General features: G+C 45.4%; 1 protein-coding gene across 1 annotated transcript in view; it reads right to left on the bottom strand.

Moving 5' to 3' along the window:
- MPZL1 (myelin protein zero like 1) overlaps positions 1–15,372 on the bottom strand; it is a 145,223-nt gene that overhangs the window by 37,658 nt on the left and 92,193 nt on the right. Inside the window, exons 4-5 of the mRNA XM_085621129.1 lie at positions 13,889–14,036; positions 9,598–9,700 (exon numbers count right to left, since the gene is read on the bottom strand). Of these exons, the coding sequence (XP_085477255.1) occupies positions 9,598–9,700; positions 13,889–14,036 (251 nt within the window). The remainder of the gene's footprint in view (positions 1–9,597; positions 9,701–13,888; positions 14,037–15,372) is intronic.

Genomic DNA, 15,372 nt, shown 5'->3' with positions numbered 1-15,372 from the left:
ATGGTAGGAGGCGGAATGGTAGGAGGAGGAGGAGGCGGAATGGTAGGAGGAGGTGGCGGAATGGTAGGAGGAGGAGGAGGCGGAATGGGAGGAGGAGGAGGAGGCGGCATGGTAGGAGGAGGAGGCGGCGGCATGGTAGGAGGAGGAATGGTAGGAGAAGGAATGGTAGGAGGAGGAGGAGGAATGGGAGGAGGAGGAGGCGGCAGAGGCGGAATGGTAGGAGGAGGAGGAGGCAGAATGGTAGGAGGAGGAGGAGGCGGAATGGTAGGAGGAGGAGGAGGCGGAATGTTAGGAGGCGGAATGGTAGGAGGAGGAGGCGGAATGGTAGCAGGAGGAGGCGGAGGAGGCGGAATGGGAGGAGGAGGCGGCGGAATGGTAGGAGGAGGAGGAATGGTAGGAGGAGGAGGAGGAGGCAGAGGCGGAATGGTAGGAGGAGGAGGAGGCGGCGGCGGCGGCATGGGAGGAGGAGGCGGAATGGGAGGAGGCGGCGGAATGGGAGGAGGAGGAGGCGGCGGCATGGTAGGAGGCGGAATGGTAGGAGGAGGCGGAATGGTAGGAGGAGGCGGAATGGTAGGAGGAGGAGGCGGAATGGTAGGAGGAGGAGGAGGCGGCGGCATGGTAGGAGGAGGAATGGTAGGAGGAGGAATGGTAGGAGGAGGAGGCGGAGGAGGCGGAATGGGGGAGGAGGAGGAGGAGGAGGCGGCAGAGGCGGAATGGTAGGAGGAGGAGGAGGCGGAATGGTAGGAGGAGGAGGAGGCAGAATGGGAGGAGGAGGCAGAATGGGAGGAGGAGGCAGAATGGGAGGAGGAGGAGGCGGAATGGGAGGAGGAGGAGGCGGAATGGGAGGAGGCGGAATGGGAGGAGGAGGAGGCGGAATGGGAGGAGGAGGAGGCGGAATGGGAGGAGGAGGCGGCGGAATGGGAGGAGGAGGCGGCGGAATGGGAGGAGGCGGAATGGGAGGAGGAGGCGGAATGGTGGGAGGAGGAGGCGGGATGGGAGGAGGAGGCGGAATGGTAGGAGGAGGAGGAGGTGTATACACCACTGAGTACACCGAGCCCGGTGACTCCGTTCTCTTCCTTTGTGACCCCGAGGGACTCCCGGCGTCAGGACTCCTCCTGCGCTGCCTCTGTGTCGGCGAACGCCTCCTCGACGGCGAACGCCTCCTCGACGGCGAACGCCTCCGACAGGTCCTCAACGTCGGGGATCCCCTCGACAGTGACCTTCTCCTCTTGGCAGATGGCGAACGGCGACCTCGCCTCGACGGCGAGCGCCTACGCCGGGACTGGTGTCGACGCCGATGACTCGACGGAGAAGTCGACGGCATCGACGAAGATGATTATTGTCGACGGCGGACTGCTCAGCTCCCTCGACGGCGAGCGTCGTTTTTCCCCAGAGTCCTGGGGAGACGGGGAACAGACTGCAGCCATCCCCCTCGACGCCATAGTCGACGCAATCGACGGAGAATGGGGACGTTTGCTGGGCTTCCTGCCCCTGGGGAGCCCCCCAGGGGCCTCAGCATGGGCAGAACCAGCCCGTCCAGACCCACCTTGTTCCCTCAGCGTTCTGTCCTCCAGGCCTTGGAGCCTGATCTTCATCCTTTCTCTCAGGGTCCTGGCTGAGAAAGATTGGCAAATAAATAAAGATGTGGCAAATGTCACACTCCTCAGGAACATGGGACTGGGGGAAGGCAGATGATGCACACCCTGTGTGGGTCCGACTTGGCCTGCTTTCTCTCGCACTCTGGGCACTTGTCAAACAAGCCAGGCATGCTGACAACACAGAGCACACACAAGAAGGAAGGCAAAAAGGTACTTAATAAGCACTTGAAAAGTGAATAAATCCAAATAAACCCTTGAAAAGGGAGAGCTCAATGCTCCAGGGTCCTGCTAGCAGGAGCCGGAAAAAAGAACTGAAAGTAAAAGGGACCTGCTGTGCATTCTGGGATACTGGAAAAGTTCTGGAAAGTTTTCTTAAAGGCACAGTATCCTGTTCTGAGCCACATAATGGCAGCTTATGGGGCTTGTCTGTCCATTCTTCCCTCTATCATTTCAGATGCTTTTGCTGGTAGAGGCAGGTTTTTCTCTGTGGAAAAAGCTGGGCAGGAAGTGCTGTTGGTGGATGTTGGTGGAATTTTCTAGTTGAAGTACTGGACAGTGTAGCCTGTGGATATAGGCTGCATTATCTATCTTTGAATCCTCTCTTAAGTGTAGATGCAGGTCTGCATGGCTCGACAATTTAAGAGATTATTTTTATTGCTCCGGGGTCCACGCACATGGGCGGGACTATTCACTAGATTATGACTATACACAGAGATCCCCTACTACAGAAGCCATAATACATTCACCAATATCAATGTTACCAGTAGAAACAATATTGATGTACGCCATGATCCAGACACACAACTATGTCAATATCAGTTAAGACAATATCTAGGTACGCTGTGACAACTGTATGCACTATGTTGAAAATTTCAGTAAAAATGGTATGAATGACTGCCATATTATTTTCAGAAGTTATAATGAACTATCACTGCTGTCGGTTTCACCCAAGGTTGCCTCCTCATCAACCCAGAGTCAGGACCCGTCTGACCATGCATCGAATATCTCAAACCACACCTATAGAGTGACAGGTCCAGGTGGGGTCTCACTAAGCCCAGAGACAAACGTGCACCCAGGGAAAACTCTGATCGATCCCACCACTAGTTGCAACACAAACTGGTCCGAGGAAATTGGCCCCAATAAAAAGCGCTTGGCAAAAGGCCTGCGTTCCCCAAAAATACCACAAAGCTAGATGTCATGTGTAGATAGGAACTGTCAGCCAATCAGGACAGGACATGCACACCACACGTAGTGATCACACGCTCTCCACATCAGACATCTGGACACACGCACTGGCCCACAATAGTTTTCCCTGAGGTCGAAAACCATCTGTGTTCTTATCAGATGCCCAAACTTGTTAATTTACGACTGAATGCTTTTTCAAGAATGCAGAATTGTTTAATTTACGTCACAAGATGTATATATGGTCAGCCGAAAAATTGTACAAAGGGAGACTTTCTTCAGACACACTCGGTCGAGACTTTCCCCGGCCGCTGCGTTTCATGAAACTAGCTCGTTCCTATGGTTTTAATTTATTTAAGGTAAAATCATAGCCAAGCAACAACAGACATGCATGTAAAGGGACTTCAAGGACAGACAGACCCCTATCGAGAGTGGCCCACCTGTTCTGGTTGCCACTCTTCTGCAGAAACAAGAAAAGGGCGAGCCTTCGACCCCTCAAAGTGCCTCTTCACCCATGTGCCACAGCCTGAGTCCAAGGGAGGGGATTTCGCCAACGGGGTCCTGAGACCCTTTAAAGGTTGAGCTCAACTTTGGGTTCGCCCCGACTGAACGTCCAAGTGCAAGTGTCTCCTGCAGTACGTACTCGACGCCTAAACACAGCACTGCACCCAAGCCCTACAGCCAGAGAAGTGGACCAACAGTGTCCCTACATGCCTGAGCAGCTCAAGGTTCGAGCTCCCCTGGGGGTTCATATGGACTGCCCCCCCTCCCCCCTCGCAGACTGCTGCCATCAAATATCTTTTATCATTATTGTTGTAGCCCTGCACAGTATTCTGTTTTCAACCCTATGCCCATGCCGAACTTACGAATTGTTGTTGGTAATCCATGCAATTATTCAAGATGCTTTATTATAAATTCAATTTATCTTGCTGTTCATTTCACCGATCGGGTGTCCCTCTTCACCTTTACCCGTTCTGTCCTCTTTCCCTTTCTCCCTTTCAATGTCCGGACCCTTGTAGTCCTTTTCTTGTGTTATTGATGCGGTCACATGACCCGGATAGTCTATTTCCGTGGTCCGCGTCTCACACACGCTAGACGTCTTATTCGTTTGGACTGTTTGGCCCTGCTTGGACTGACCCCGCTATTCGGCGATTTGAGCAGCCCATCCCAGTAAGTTATTCTTTTTCCTTCCCCCTTGCTAGGGTACTCTGCTCTCATTATGTTTGGCGTAGTAATTACACGCCTTTCATACACCCCGTTCCTTGTTCTCCCCAGAGCCTTGATTCTTTCAAAGCTGTGGATTGTTCACCGCTGGATGTCTCGTGCTTTTTTTCATACTTGATTGTCAGATTCATCATTAGAATCCCGGTAAGCATCTCTGCCCCCCCTTTTTCATCACTACACATTGTTGTTATGTATCCAAGCACGTTTTGTGTCACTTCCGTAATCTAATTTTCTCTTGATAGATTACAGAATTCAAAAGAGCTACTCGCATGCTTGAAGGTATTTTTGTGGGCCTCCGTAGTTCCTGTGTCATTAATAGGTAAGCGCCCCTTGCCTTGCTTGATTTAGTTACATGCATTGAAATAGTTGGTCACCCTTTTAGTACCTTATTATTATTATTTCAGACACCCGAAGATACCCTTCTAATGTGACGGACTATATTTATTTGTCCTACACTGTCCTGCAATTAGCTATGAGGTGGTGATTTAATTACCCTCGTACACAGGTACGATCAGTTTTTTTCTTGTTCTTCCTTCTCCAACTTGTCTTTGATTCATTCATTACCTTTTCATTTTTTTTGTGTTCTATGTCTTTGGCTTTTCTGGGCTTCGCTATTTATTATCCCTCTTTTTTCTTCTCTTACACACAGGTATTTTTAATATTTCAATAACCATAGTCCTGATGATGACCTCAACGCAAGGAGGTTGAAACGTCGTCGACCGGACAGCACCATTTGCGGCTAATTAAAGGGTCCTGTGAGACCTTTAAGATTATGTGCGAATTATTCATTGTATATATTCCTCCTCGACCCTGAATTTATTTGAATTATTTTGCCGTACCTTGTTGTCATTTCAACACTTATGTCACTGCGTCGTTCACTTGCTCACTTCACTGTCAGTGCACATATGTTTGTTATGGTTATTCTAAATTGTACATACCAATTGTGTATTTAATTATAAAATCTGTTTTCTTCTTTTTCAATCTCTTGGTCTCTCTTGTCCCTCCTTGCCTTTGATTGAATTGTGTATTGATCGGTCCCCTTATTTACTTCCCCTGTTGAGACATTGTTTTTGTTACTACTATTGAAGTGAATGGGGCACTCAATGCTGTAACGCACATCTGCACCTGTGAGCCCCACTGCCGCCTGGAGGGATGTGTTGGTGCTGCCATGGTTGGACCTTGCCGCATACTCACCTTAAGTCCAGGAGAACAGTCCCGTGAGTCGCTGACAAGTGCCCGAATGCAGTACATGTTATTCCCCCACAAGATAACATTAGCGCTCCAGAAATTGCACTGTGTCAACTTTTGAAACCGGTGTAAATTCGTATCTCGAATTCCGATGATCTTGGTATCTAAATTCATATAAAAGTATGTTATTTTTATAAATTGGTGTTGGATTCCTTCATTGAGTATGTTTCTCACTTACTGCTTTTGTGTGTGAAATAAATGCTTAGCACTCCCTCTGATATGCTTACCACACTACCACAAAAGAGCATTTGGGGTGTCATGTGTGCCTCTGTAAACCAGTTTGGGTATGCTTGTACTCTATATAGTGGACCAAAAAGAGGTACACTGTGTAAAGAGACAGTTTCCTACAGTAAGTACATTTATTTAAAGATGAAAATCAAATCTGGACTTTTTAGCCTGTTTATATGCTGCCATTGTTGATATTTTAAGATTATTGTATATACACATACATGTATTGATAAGTGCTCAGGGGTCCCCACACGAGGGTGCGACTATTCAGTGCCGATGCCTATTGAGGAGGATCCCCGGGATAAAATAAATTTAGCGCATAAGACGGGTGATGGTATTTTGCAGACGCGTATGGTTTCAGCCTCCTAGGCTCCCGGACCATCTGATTGTAAATCATGTGGGGCAAAATAGCTAGGTGGGTCAATGTGCCTGGCAAGCACATCATGCCAGGCCTACTGGGACTTTCATTCTCCCGAGGTAGATACAGTCATTACCATACCAAGATGGTTAATACCGAGTCACCTGTTTTAGATGAAGAAAGGTCATTTGCAGTAGGCGCGGTGTAAAACCATAAGCATTATTAGGTTTGCAAAGTTCTGATTTCTTCCCCGAAGGGAACATGGTTATATTGATTAGATAACTATCCAGCTGAAGTGACACTCACTTACTGATTAAGAAATACACACTCATGAATGTCCTTACTGGAATATTACCAGATATAATTTCCACAGGACTTGATTGACCTATTTCCATCTGAAATAAGATGTGTAAATTTCCCACACAGCCCAAAAAATAAAAACGTTACAGCATTTAAGTTGTGCCCACCATACCTCTGTGTGCACTGTGTAAGTTTCATCTCAGCAGCCCTAATGTTGTCTCTGGACTGTGTAAGACTGATATGTAAAACAAGTATTGGCAAATCTAAAAGAGCCTAACAGGTATGCGAGCGCTGTTGACTTTGTCAATGTGTTTTAGTCATTGGAAGGAAATGCATCTTTTTGCTTGTTCACCCCCTATTTTTTGGGGCTGATGCTGCTGGTTTTTCAACCCAGTGCATGGAGGCCTGCTAACCAAACCTCAGTTTCAGTGTTCCAACATCTTACAAAGTGCATGTCGAATTGGATATCCCCAATCGGCAAGTACGGACTTACTTATCAGTCCCAAGTGTACGGTACTCGGGGGTACTAAGTGCATGCTATCTGTAAGGAAGGAATGGGAGAAGATTAAGAGCCCTGCCACTCACTCTAACCTGTTGTAAGCAGTGGACTATGCGCACGGGCGAGACTATCAAACGCTGCAGACAAGTCGAGCTCTACCAGGATAGCCGCCCCGATCCACCTGCCACCTGGCAGCCAACACTGCAGCTGCAATGTGTGCCGTCTCTGCCATTCTGCGATGGGTCTAGGATATCATGCAGGTCTATCCATTTTACCAGTTCCCGATTCAGATAAGTCTCTAGTATCTTGGCCAGTGAGGGCAGCAAGGAGATGGGATGAAAATTTTTCAAATCATCTGAATCTGTGTTGGGTTTTTTTCTGCACTGGATTAACTATGGTTCCTTCCGTGGACTAGGAAAAATACCAGTTTCCAGTATGTGACTGAACACACAGTGCAGATATTCAGCAATAGTGTCATGGGCCAACTGCAAGATTTTGGCCGGGCAAGGGTCAGCCAGAGACCCAGCTTTAATGCCCCAGACAAGTTCCTTTATATGATGAACCAAGCTAGGAGGGAAAGCAGAAAGCAGCGGGGAACAGGCCGATATTGCAAGTGCCTCATCCTGGTTGTACTGGCAAGGTGTCTGTGACCCGAGTGACAACATTGTTGTATGAGCCTGTAAAACCTATCTGGTTCTACGATGCTGCCCGAGATGTGTGCCTTTTTGGTTTTCCACCCTGCCCTTCTGAGGAAATTCTCTCAGTCAAAGCCATGACTGAGAATCTACTTAAATGGGGAATGTTGGGAAAAGTCCACATTCCATTGTATAGAAATGTAGATACAGGTTAGCTAAATGATATATAGACTATGTAAAAATTAATTTTCTGAACTTTCTGTATCACTAGTGGTTTTGAGGGAAATGTTAATGAAAAATACATCGATTTGTCATCATTTTATCGAAATTACCTCTGGGACACCCAATCTGCAACACCTCACAGAGAGGGTAACGCATGATTGGCACATCACAAAAATGCAGCCATGTTTCATGAATGCTCCTTCAGAACCCATTTCTTTTTTAGCAAATGTATTCTAAAATTGTATTGTAAAATGTATTATTTGAACACACCTTTTTTACTTTCTTGGGGAGCACTTCCTAAACACCCCTTGATAGAGATATTCAAATATGGGAAGAATAAAAATAAAGATTTAAACTCTTCCATTGTTCAGATGAGTGATGTCGGCAGGAGGGATCATGGGACTCAGCTTGCTGTGCAAAACGTTCTGTTCTGCTGCGAGCTACATTGGCATTAGTGTAGCAAAGGATCCACGAATCCATCACAGTGCAGAGCGGCTGTGAGCAGTGACGTGTGCCCCATCCCCCCACCCTTTTTGCTATGAATGGGCCAGTAAGGATCTGTGCCTCTTGGCGCACTAAAGTCGATGACGGGACGGTGACCTGCCTGCGACAACAGACGTTCCTCCCAGCAGCTGAATTTGCAGTGCGTCGGCACGGATATCCCTGCTCCTTAGAAAAACAGGGCGGCTGATAATGCCCCTAAAAATAAGGAGCCATAACAAAATTACACACATTATGAATGGGAAGTGGAAGGCAGCATGAATCGGTCGGTGGGACCGCTGTCTGCTCCTCGCGATGCCTGGAGTCTGCACGCGATGCCTGAGCTGCGCAGTTCCCACCTGCCCTCCACAGTGTCTATCCATTCCAATGCTTTGTGACAGTAGGGGTGGTTGCAGAATATTTGAGCATTTCTCTGTGCATTGTCACATGCACACGCCCGCCATGTTCCAGCCAGGATCAATTTCAGCATTCCACCCTTCACTTGTTTTTTCTCTGCCCTGTACTGTGTGCCATGCCTGCTCGCGGTTCTCTTCGAAAATGGCCGCGCAGCTGTGCGTACTTTTTCATCTAGTTTAGACTGTAAATATGAATCTTCTTTGTACATACCACACGCATTGTGCCTTGAGATTTTCTGTTGCCATGCTGTGTTCTGCGAAGAGAAGCTGCTCTTTGAGTGAAGTAACAAGAAACACCATTGAAAACCCGCATTGGCAATACAATAGGCTTAAAGATAAACATAAGCGCTTGCCATAGCGCTGTTTATATTTGCATCACGCTTTAACGTGAAAGCGAAAGCGCGATGCAAAAATAAACACGCGGCGCCCGGTCTCCTTTTGGGAGGCCCATCAGGACTGGATCTCAGAGGCTTGTTTACATAACACGCCTCTGAGATAAGAAATTGATTCACGACAGCCGTGAAGCAGGAGACCCAGTCCGGATGGGCCGTCCCAAAAGGCGGTAACACAGAAGCCTCATTTTCAATGGGAAGCCACCGTTTACCATAAATGGGGACGCTACCCAATGAAAATGAGGGGCGGGCTTCAAGGCCCCTTCTGAAATATACTCACCCACAATATGTCGCGCATGTACGCTGCAACGCAGGTCTGCGAGACCTAAAAATGTTCTCTAACCTGCCACATGGCTGAAGATAGTCTGGGTTTATGAATATTCATGAAAAATCCATTTACAGCACAAGTGGTACATTTACAGCAGACAGATTATACACTGCGGGAATTACCACTCCAACATTACTCCTGTGGCAGTGGTACTCCAATCAGCAGATTCACTTGGGGCTTCCAGTGCAAGTCGACAGACTTACAGTAACTACCCACCTTTAAGTACACAGCCTACACTACTCAAAGGTTGGCTAGGCAGAGAATGATGTGCATACATATTAAGTCTCTAATCCATCTACGTGCACAACATAGGCCGAGAGTCACCTGTACTAACCAATAATGTGAGGTCCTCTTTACAAACACCTACAAATTCCATCTGAAAATCTAAAATGAAGTCTTAGAGGTCTAATGTCATCAAGCTTTATGAGCTGGTTACTGCTCATGAAAAATTGTACATATTGTCACGCAACAGTGAGAGTAGGATTACCTGAGATCCGGTGGGTAGATTGTTTACCAGACCCTGTGTTTCAGAAGAAGACTTCTTTGGAGTCTGCTTGACTGTGGACATCAAGCTTTCGGTAGTACCGCAGCTGTCATGGTGGGTGGAACAGGGTCAGTTACGGGTTCCCCCAGGTGGAGCAAACAAAGCACACAAGCAAATGAGGACGATGTAGCATGGCAAAATAAATCATGAAAAAACAAAAAGACAACAAAGAAATAATGAGCAACATAAATAAACAATGTGCAACCAAACTAACGTGACTAAATGCCCCTTCCCCGTGCAGACTACCACTGTATGGTGGCTCTGAGATGAGATCTGCAAATATAATGCTGCTGCCTGTAAGCTCAATGGGAGAGTAAAATAACAGATCCATAAAATGACAGTGGGTGCAGTCTTCATGAATAATAACTGTGATCCATAAATGCTAGACTATGATGGTGGGTGGGGGGGTACTAAACAAGAAAGTGTTGCAATGGAACAATTAAACCATACAGACGTCATTAAACAAAACAATTATAAAATAGTGGAGACACGCAGGACTCGCATAAAGATGACACTGAATGTATGGTAGATGAAAGGACAACAAGTATATCTGTATCGTAATTTATCTTACAAAAGGTTCCAGTTTTAAAAGCTATTTTACTTTGAACTGAATGAACTTCGGTGACCAGAAAAAAAAGGGGAAATTTAGAGAATTTGGAATGTGTGGCTCATTTTCATACATAAATTGGATACTCTATCAGCTTTGGTCAAACTTCCACCCTCAGCAAGAGGCAGAGAGAAGTGTCTGTGCCACTCGAACCTGTCAATAGTAGTCTGAATTGTGATATCTCCACCTGTCTAAAGCCTTGCAATCAGATTAAGGACGAACCACACAATATGGCAATTCCCACATATTGCAGGCATGGAAAATTTCCAAGTAAAATCCGAACAACCATTTATACATTTTGTGAAACTCCAACAGTAAAGATGGCAGCTTGAAATCAATCTATAGTCAAAGGAGAGTGAGCTCTATTGCTCACTGCCCCCACACCCCTCCCCAGATTCATATTTTTAGCTAGAAACCAATGCCTGGTGAACCATTTACCGTTCCTGCCAAATAATAGGTGGGCCCACCACTGCAAGCGGTTTCATATCTTTAACAAAATGACAGATAACAAATGCACAAAGTCAATATTACCAAGGCACAGGACACGCGTGACCAGCAATAGGACATTCATTTGAAAGCGAAACAAAAAGCATGAACATCAATAAAAACTTAAGAAATAAAAAACATTTAAAAAATGTGGACACTACAGTCAGCTTGCTATTGTGGCACAAACAATAGGAAGGTAAAAGCACACAACGCCTGGAGAGATCTAGTGAGCAACCAAGTTATACAATCACTGGTTTCCTAATACTCAACAAGAACGTAAATCAACACCCCCCCACCAAGAACCTATATTACACCTTTTCCAAGACGAGTGGTGTGTGCTTTATATAATTGAGGGTTTGTTTGGACATAACTAATGAGGATGCAATATCCCATCTGTATCGCACACAAAATGCAAACATACGTTCAGAAACAGCAGCAGAGACTAACCAAAGGTTAAGTTAGCGCATAGCTGGGCGATTAGTCGTGAATACCAATACCATCGAAGGAGCAGAAAAGCAATATTTGCGACATGGAAATTAAAGGGTTCATCCGGTCTCCCAAGTTACCATGGTGTTATTGCAGCAGGTCCTGGAAGAGCAGCCCTAAACATGTCCCACTCTTTTGCGGTTTCCAATCCATCGTCTACTCAGCAGGTCTGCAAGGAGAGGAAGAGAGGGCGACTGCATCCCGTGAGAGGATTAGAGCGCAGGAATGAAAGAAAATGAGAGGCTCTCACACTGTCATGCATGGGTCTCTACCAAAGATGGTTGTGAACAGACACCAGCCCACAAGTTTAGATTTAACATGCTACATGCAGTTCAGATCCATGCCACGTTCACTGCATCACACACACTGCAAGAGTCACACCTCAGGGTAGTCCCATGTTGAAAAGTTAAACTGATGCAATGAAGTTGGTAACTGCTCATATCTGCAGTTTCTCAGATATGGTTTCAAGCACTTCATAAACGGGACAGGTTACTTACCGCATCGACTACGGCACTTCAAGCACATAATCCAATGCCGTTAGCACAACCCTATAAATCCCCCTCATGGTATAAATTATTGTAAGTAGGTGCAGCTTTAGCACACCCTAAATTTGCCTGCATGACAAACCGTCTACAACGAAAAATGTAATACAAGTTCCTGAGCAAAGTCCATGATGTAGCTTTTAATACCCAAAGCATAAGGAACAAAGTACATCAAGTCCCTCATGCGATTATCAGTAAATACAAACCAGTGATTTGCAATATCCTGCTCACTCACGGAAGGTTGAACAAATACACCATTACAGAACTGGAAGATGCACAGCAAGTCTGCAGAAATCAAACGGGGACTGGGAAGCGAGCACGCCCAAACACCAAAAGCAGAGAGGGCAAGTCAAATGGAGTGGGATACCAGAAAACTACTCTGGCATCCAGAACAAAACCATCAGGATGCCAAGATTAACGACGGTAGGTCAAGAATAGAGGACTGCGGGGGTGAGAATAGGAAAGAATTGGGGGGTGGAGCGGATGAGAGAGCTCACATCTAGGTTCTCACTTCATACTGATCAACATCAGCACAATTCCAATAAAAACAAAATCTATAATTTATATTACATCGTGCTTGATTTCCGCTTTGCAATATTTCATCTCAGAAAACCGTGCAGATCTATCTGGACATTACGAATCAGGGACAGTCTGGCATGCAAGTATGGAGATGCAAGTTCTTCTACAAAGTTATCTGTGCATTTGGAAGTATTGTGCTCAGAATCAGGATAGCCTTCATGCACCATCCCATCCAGCTGGAAGGTGACCCGTATCTCCCTCATGTGAGGACTCAAGTTATTCTGTAGTCTTGGTACTTGCGCTACTTTAAGATGCAAGTTGACCTACAGCACCTTCTACAATTGTTTTAACAGCATTTCCTCCTAGACTCTGGATAAATCACAATGAGATCGTATTACTCATCTGAAGAAGAAATGTGCCGCTAATTATAACAGTTTAACTTCAGAGTTTTGACTTGTAGGGTATTAGTGCGATGCTGCACAGATACCTTTTGTTATTATAACCTAAAGATGTCCTTACTCGGTCTGGGATGCATCAATTACAGCGGTTGATGGGATTCCCATTGCCTGATCTTCAAAAGCGGATGTTCCTGCTTTTTGTCCACACATCTGTCCCTAAACCAGGTTACACCCCTCATCTCATCACTCCATTATGGCTCCCACTTAACTCCATCACTTTTTCTTATGCACAGACTTTAAATGCATCCTTGGTTTGGCTGCCTTGAAACTTTATTGCCTTGTACGGTGCCACACTCATCCTCCCCATTTTGTCTCCAGTTTCCTCTGGTCTCACCTCCTGCCTGCCACCCTTAAATCTTTCTACTTATTTCCAAACTACGGAATTTTTCCTCTCCGTTACTCCTATTTTTTGGACTTTAGTGAGAATTCACTTCCTTGACTAGCATTAGATGATTCAATAAGATGCATACATTATATCTGAATCGTCCCTCATTTGTGCCCTGTGACTGCTTCCTTTTTTCTTTGGAAAGAACTTAAGTGTAAGAATTATACAAATAAAATTAAGCTAAACCAGCCAACATTTCGGAGTTTGCCTACTCACATTATGAAATCAGCAAGAGGCTCATGAAGAAAAGGCTTGAGAATACAGTCTGCCCTAAAGCCATGCTGACTATCACTGTGCCACTGGAATCAAGCTATCCTGGCTGAAGAGGGGTGAAACCCCGAAACCGGTCCTAGTATGCTTGTGTCCGGTCCAGGGAGGACCTGGCTTTGCAGTTCGGGCTTGACTGTTCCCATGAGGCACAGGGTCGAGACTGATTTGCATATAGCCAGGTCTAAACTGGGGTGGCATGGTGAGCAAAAGAATGATGGATTTAACCCAGATCTCTTGACTGGGGGTGAATGTTTTGATTTGTTCTGCATTCCGTCCATCAATTGTGTGTCTTTTGCTTTCTCGTATCTAGTACTATGGGCAATGGCCACAGTCCTGTCTCCAGTGGAGACAAACGTCCCACTGAAAAAGTAGATCCGTTATTGCAGCTTATGGAGAAAAAAACCTGACCACTAAAAATTATAAAGATGCGCTAAAAAGGAAATATTTCAATAGTAGAGAGTGGATTGCATGCACGTCTTACCCAGAATAGTTCTTGTTTGAATTGCTGTTAGAACTGTTGTTCATACATATGACGAGTCCCACAATGAGTCCAACAAGCAAAAGAAAACCTGCTACTGCACCAACCACAATTCCTGCCAGCGTGCCAGCCGAATACACAGGTAGATTTTCTAAAGAAAGAAGAAAAAACACATTAAATAAAAAACTTTCAACTACACAACATGATCTTTTAGCATGCATTTATATTGTCTCTTCAGTGTTTTAAGAAAAGAAACACTGATGAATCTAAGTGAAAATTTTTTATTTTAGTATGCCTATCATCTTAAAATCACAGATCAAATTATAAAATGAACAGGGCAGCAAATAAACAACTGGGATAGTTTGCTATTCTCTATCCTACAGGAAGGCTTGGAAGTCTAGCAAACAGTTTATGAGGTAACAGTCGGGTATACTGTTTTCACAACCAAGGTTTGACTAACTACATGACAGGTTTGACCATTGGGTTGCGATTTAAACATTGTTCTGGAGCATCAAGCATATGCTGGAAAATATGTATTTCAAAGGAATTTGTCTGGTTCAAAGTATCCACATCGACATTTCAAATTCAGGGGTGTTGCAACAAAATATTTCAATGGCAGCTTTATTGCGCAGTTGCACAAAGTCTTGCACAGTAAAAAAAATTCCAAGACACATTTATATAATTTGCAATTTTTATGGTCTCATCAGTATCGAGATAATTAAACAACATCACTCAGTGCCCCGCTCTACTCCGGACAGGTCGTTATAAGCGTTATTAAAATGGGGAAAATTACAAATAATTTGACTATGTTGATTTCTACTAATATTACTCCTATCACTAATACCCCCAACATTAGCAGGAGCATGGTGGGAGTACTCTTCTGCCAGACCCAGTTGGAATGATCTAACCCCATACCCTATTTTAATGTCTCAGGAAGACGGCCTCCGTGCATTAACAAACGCTCGCCGTCTTGGTGTGCAAGCCTACACACCTCTGCCAGTGCAGCTCTCTTACTTAGTCGAATGCGAGTCGGGGGTGCAGAGTTGCATCTCATTCACTTATCCACTCTGTTGGCTTTGCCACAATCGCACATGCCGAGGACACTCAGAATGTGGTATTAATCACTAATAAGGTGTATGAGGTTGCAGATCGTTTTAACACCTGTATGGAAGACACTGTGGAAGACACTGTGGGTCGGATGAGTAAGAATGGTCTAAAGCTCAACTGCCAAAAAAACAGGTTCTCCTTTTTTGTAGAGATGACATTTTGGAATTGATTCAAGTGGCCCAGTCTTTCAGTTCTCTTCCAGTACCCGTCTCCTAAGTAAGAAATCTAGGGATCGTCTTTGAGACAGAGTTGTCTCTTATGGACCAAGTCAACAAACCTTCTTCATCATGTTTCTTTATAATCAAACTGCTGGGGAAGGTGCTGCCTTTTATTTCCACAAGTCTGAAGATTTCAGTCGTTTTTTCTTTAACTATATCCAG

This window comes from Triturus cristatus, chromosome 8, assembly GCF_964204655.1.
Source record: "Triturus cristatus chromosome 8, aTriCri1.1, whole genome shotgun sequence".
NCBI classification, from domain to species: domain Eukaryota; kingdom Metazoa; phylum Chordata; class Amphibia; order Caudata; family Salamandridae; genus Triturus; species Triturus cristatus.
The sequence above is the reverse complement of the archived record's forward strand: the minus strand, read 5'-3'. Positions and strand labels throughout refer to the sequence as shown.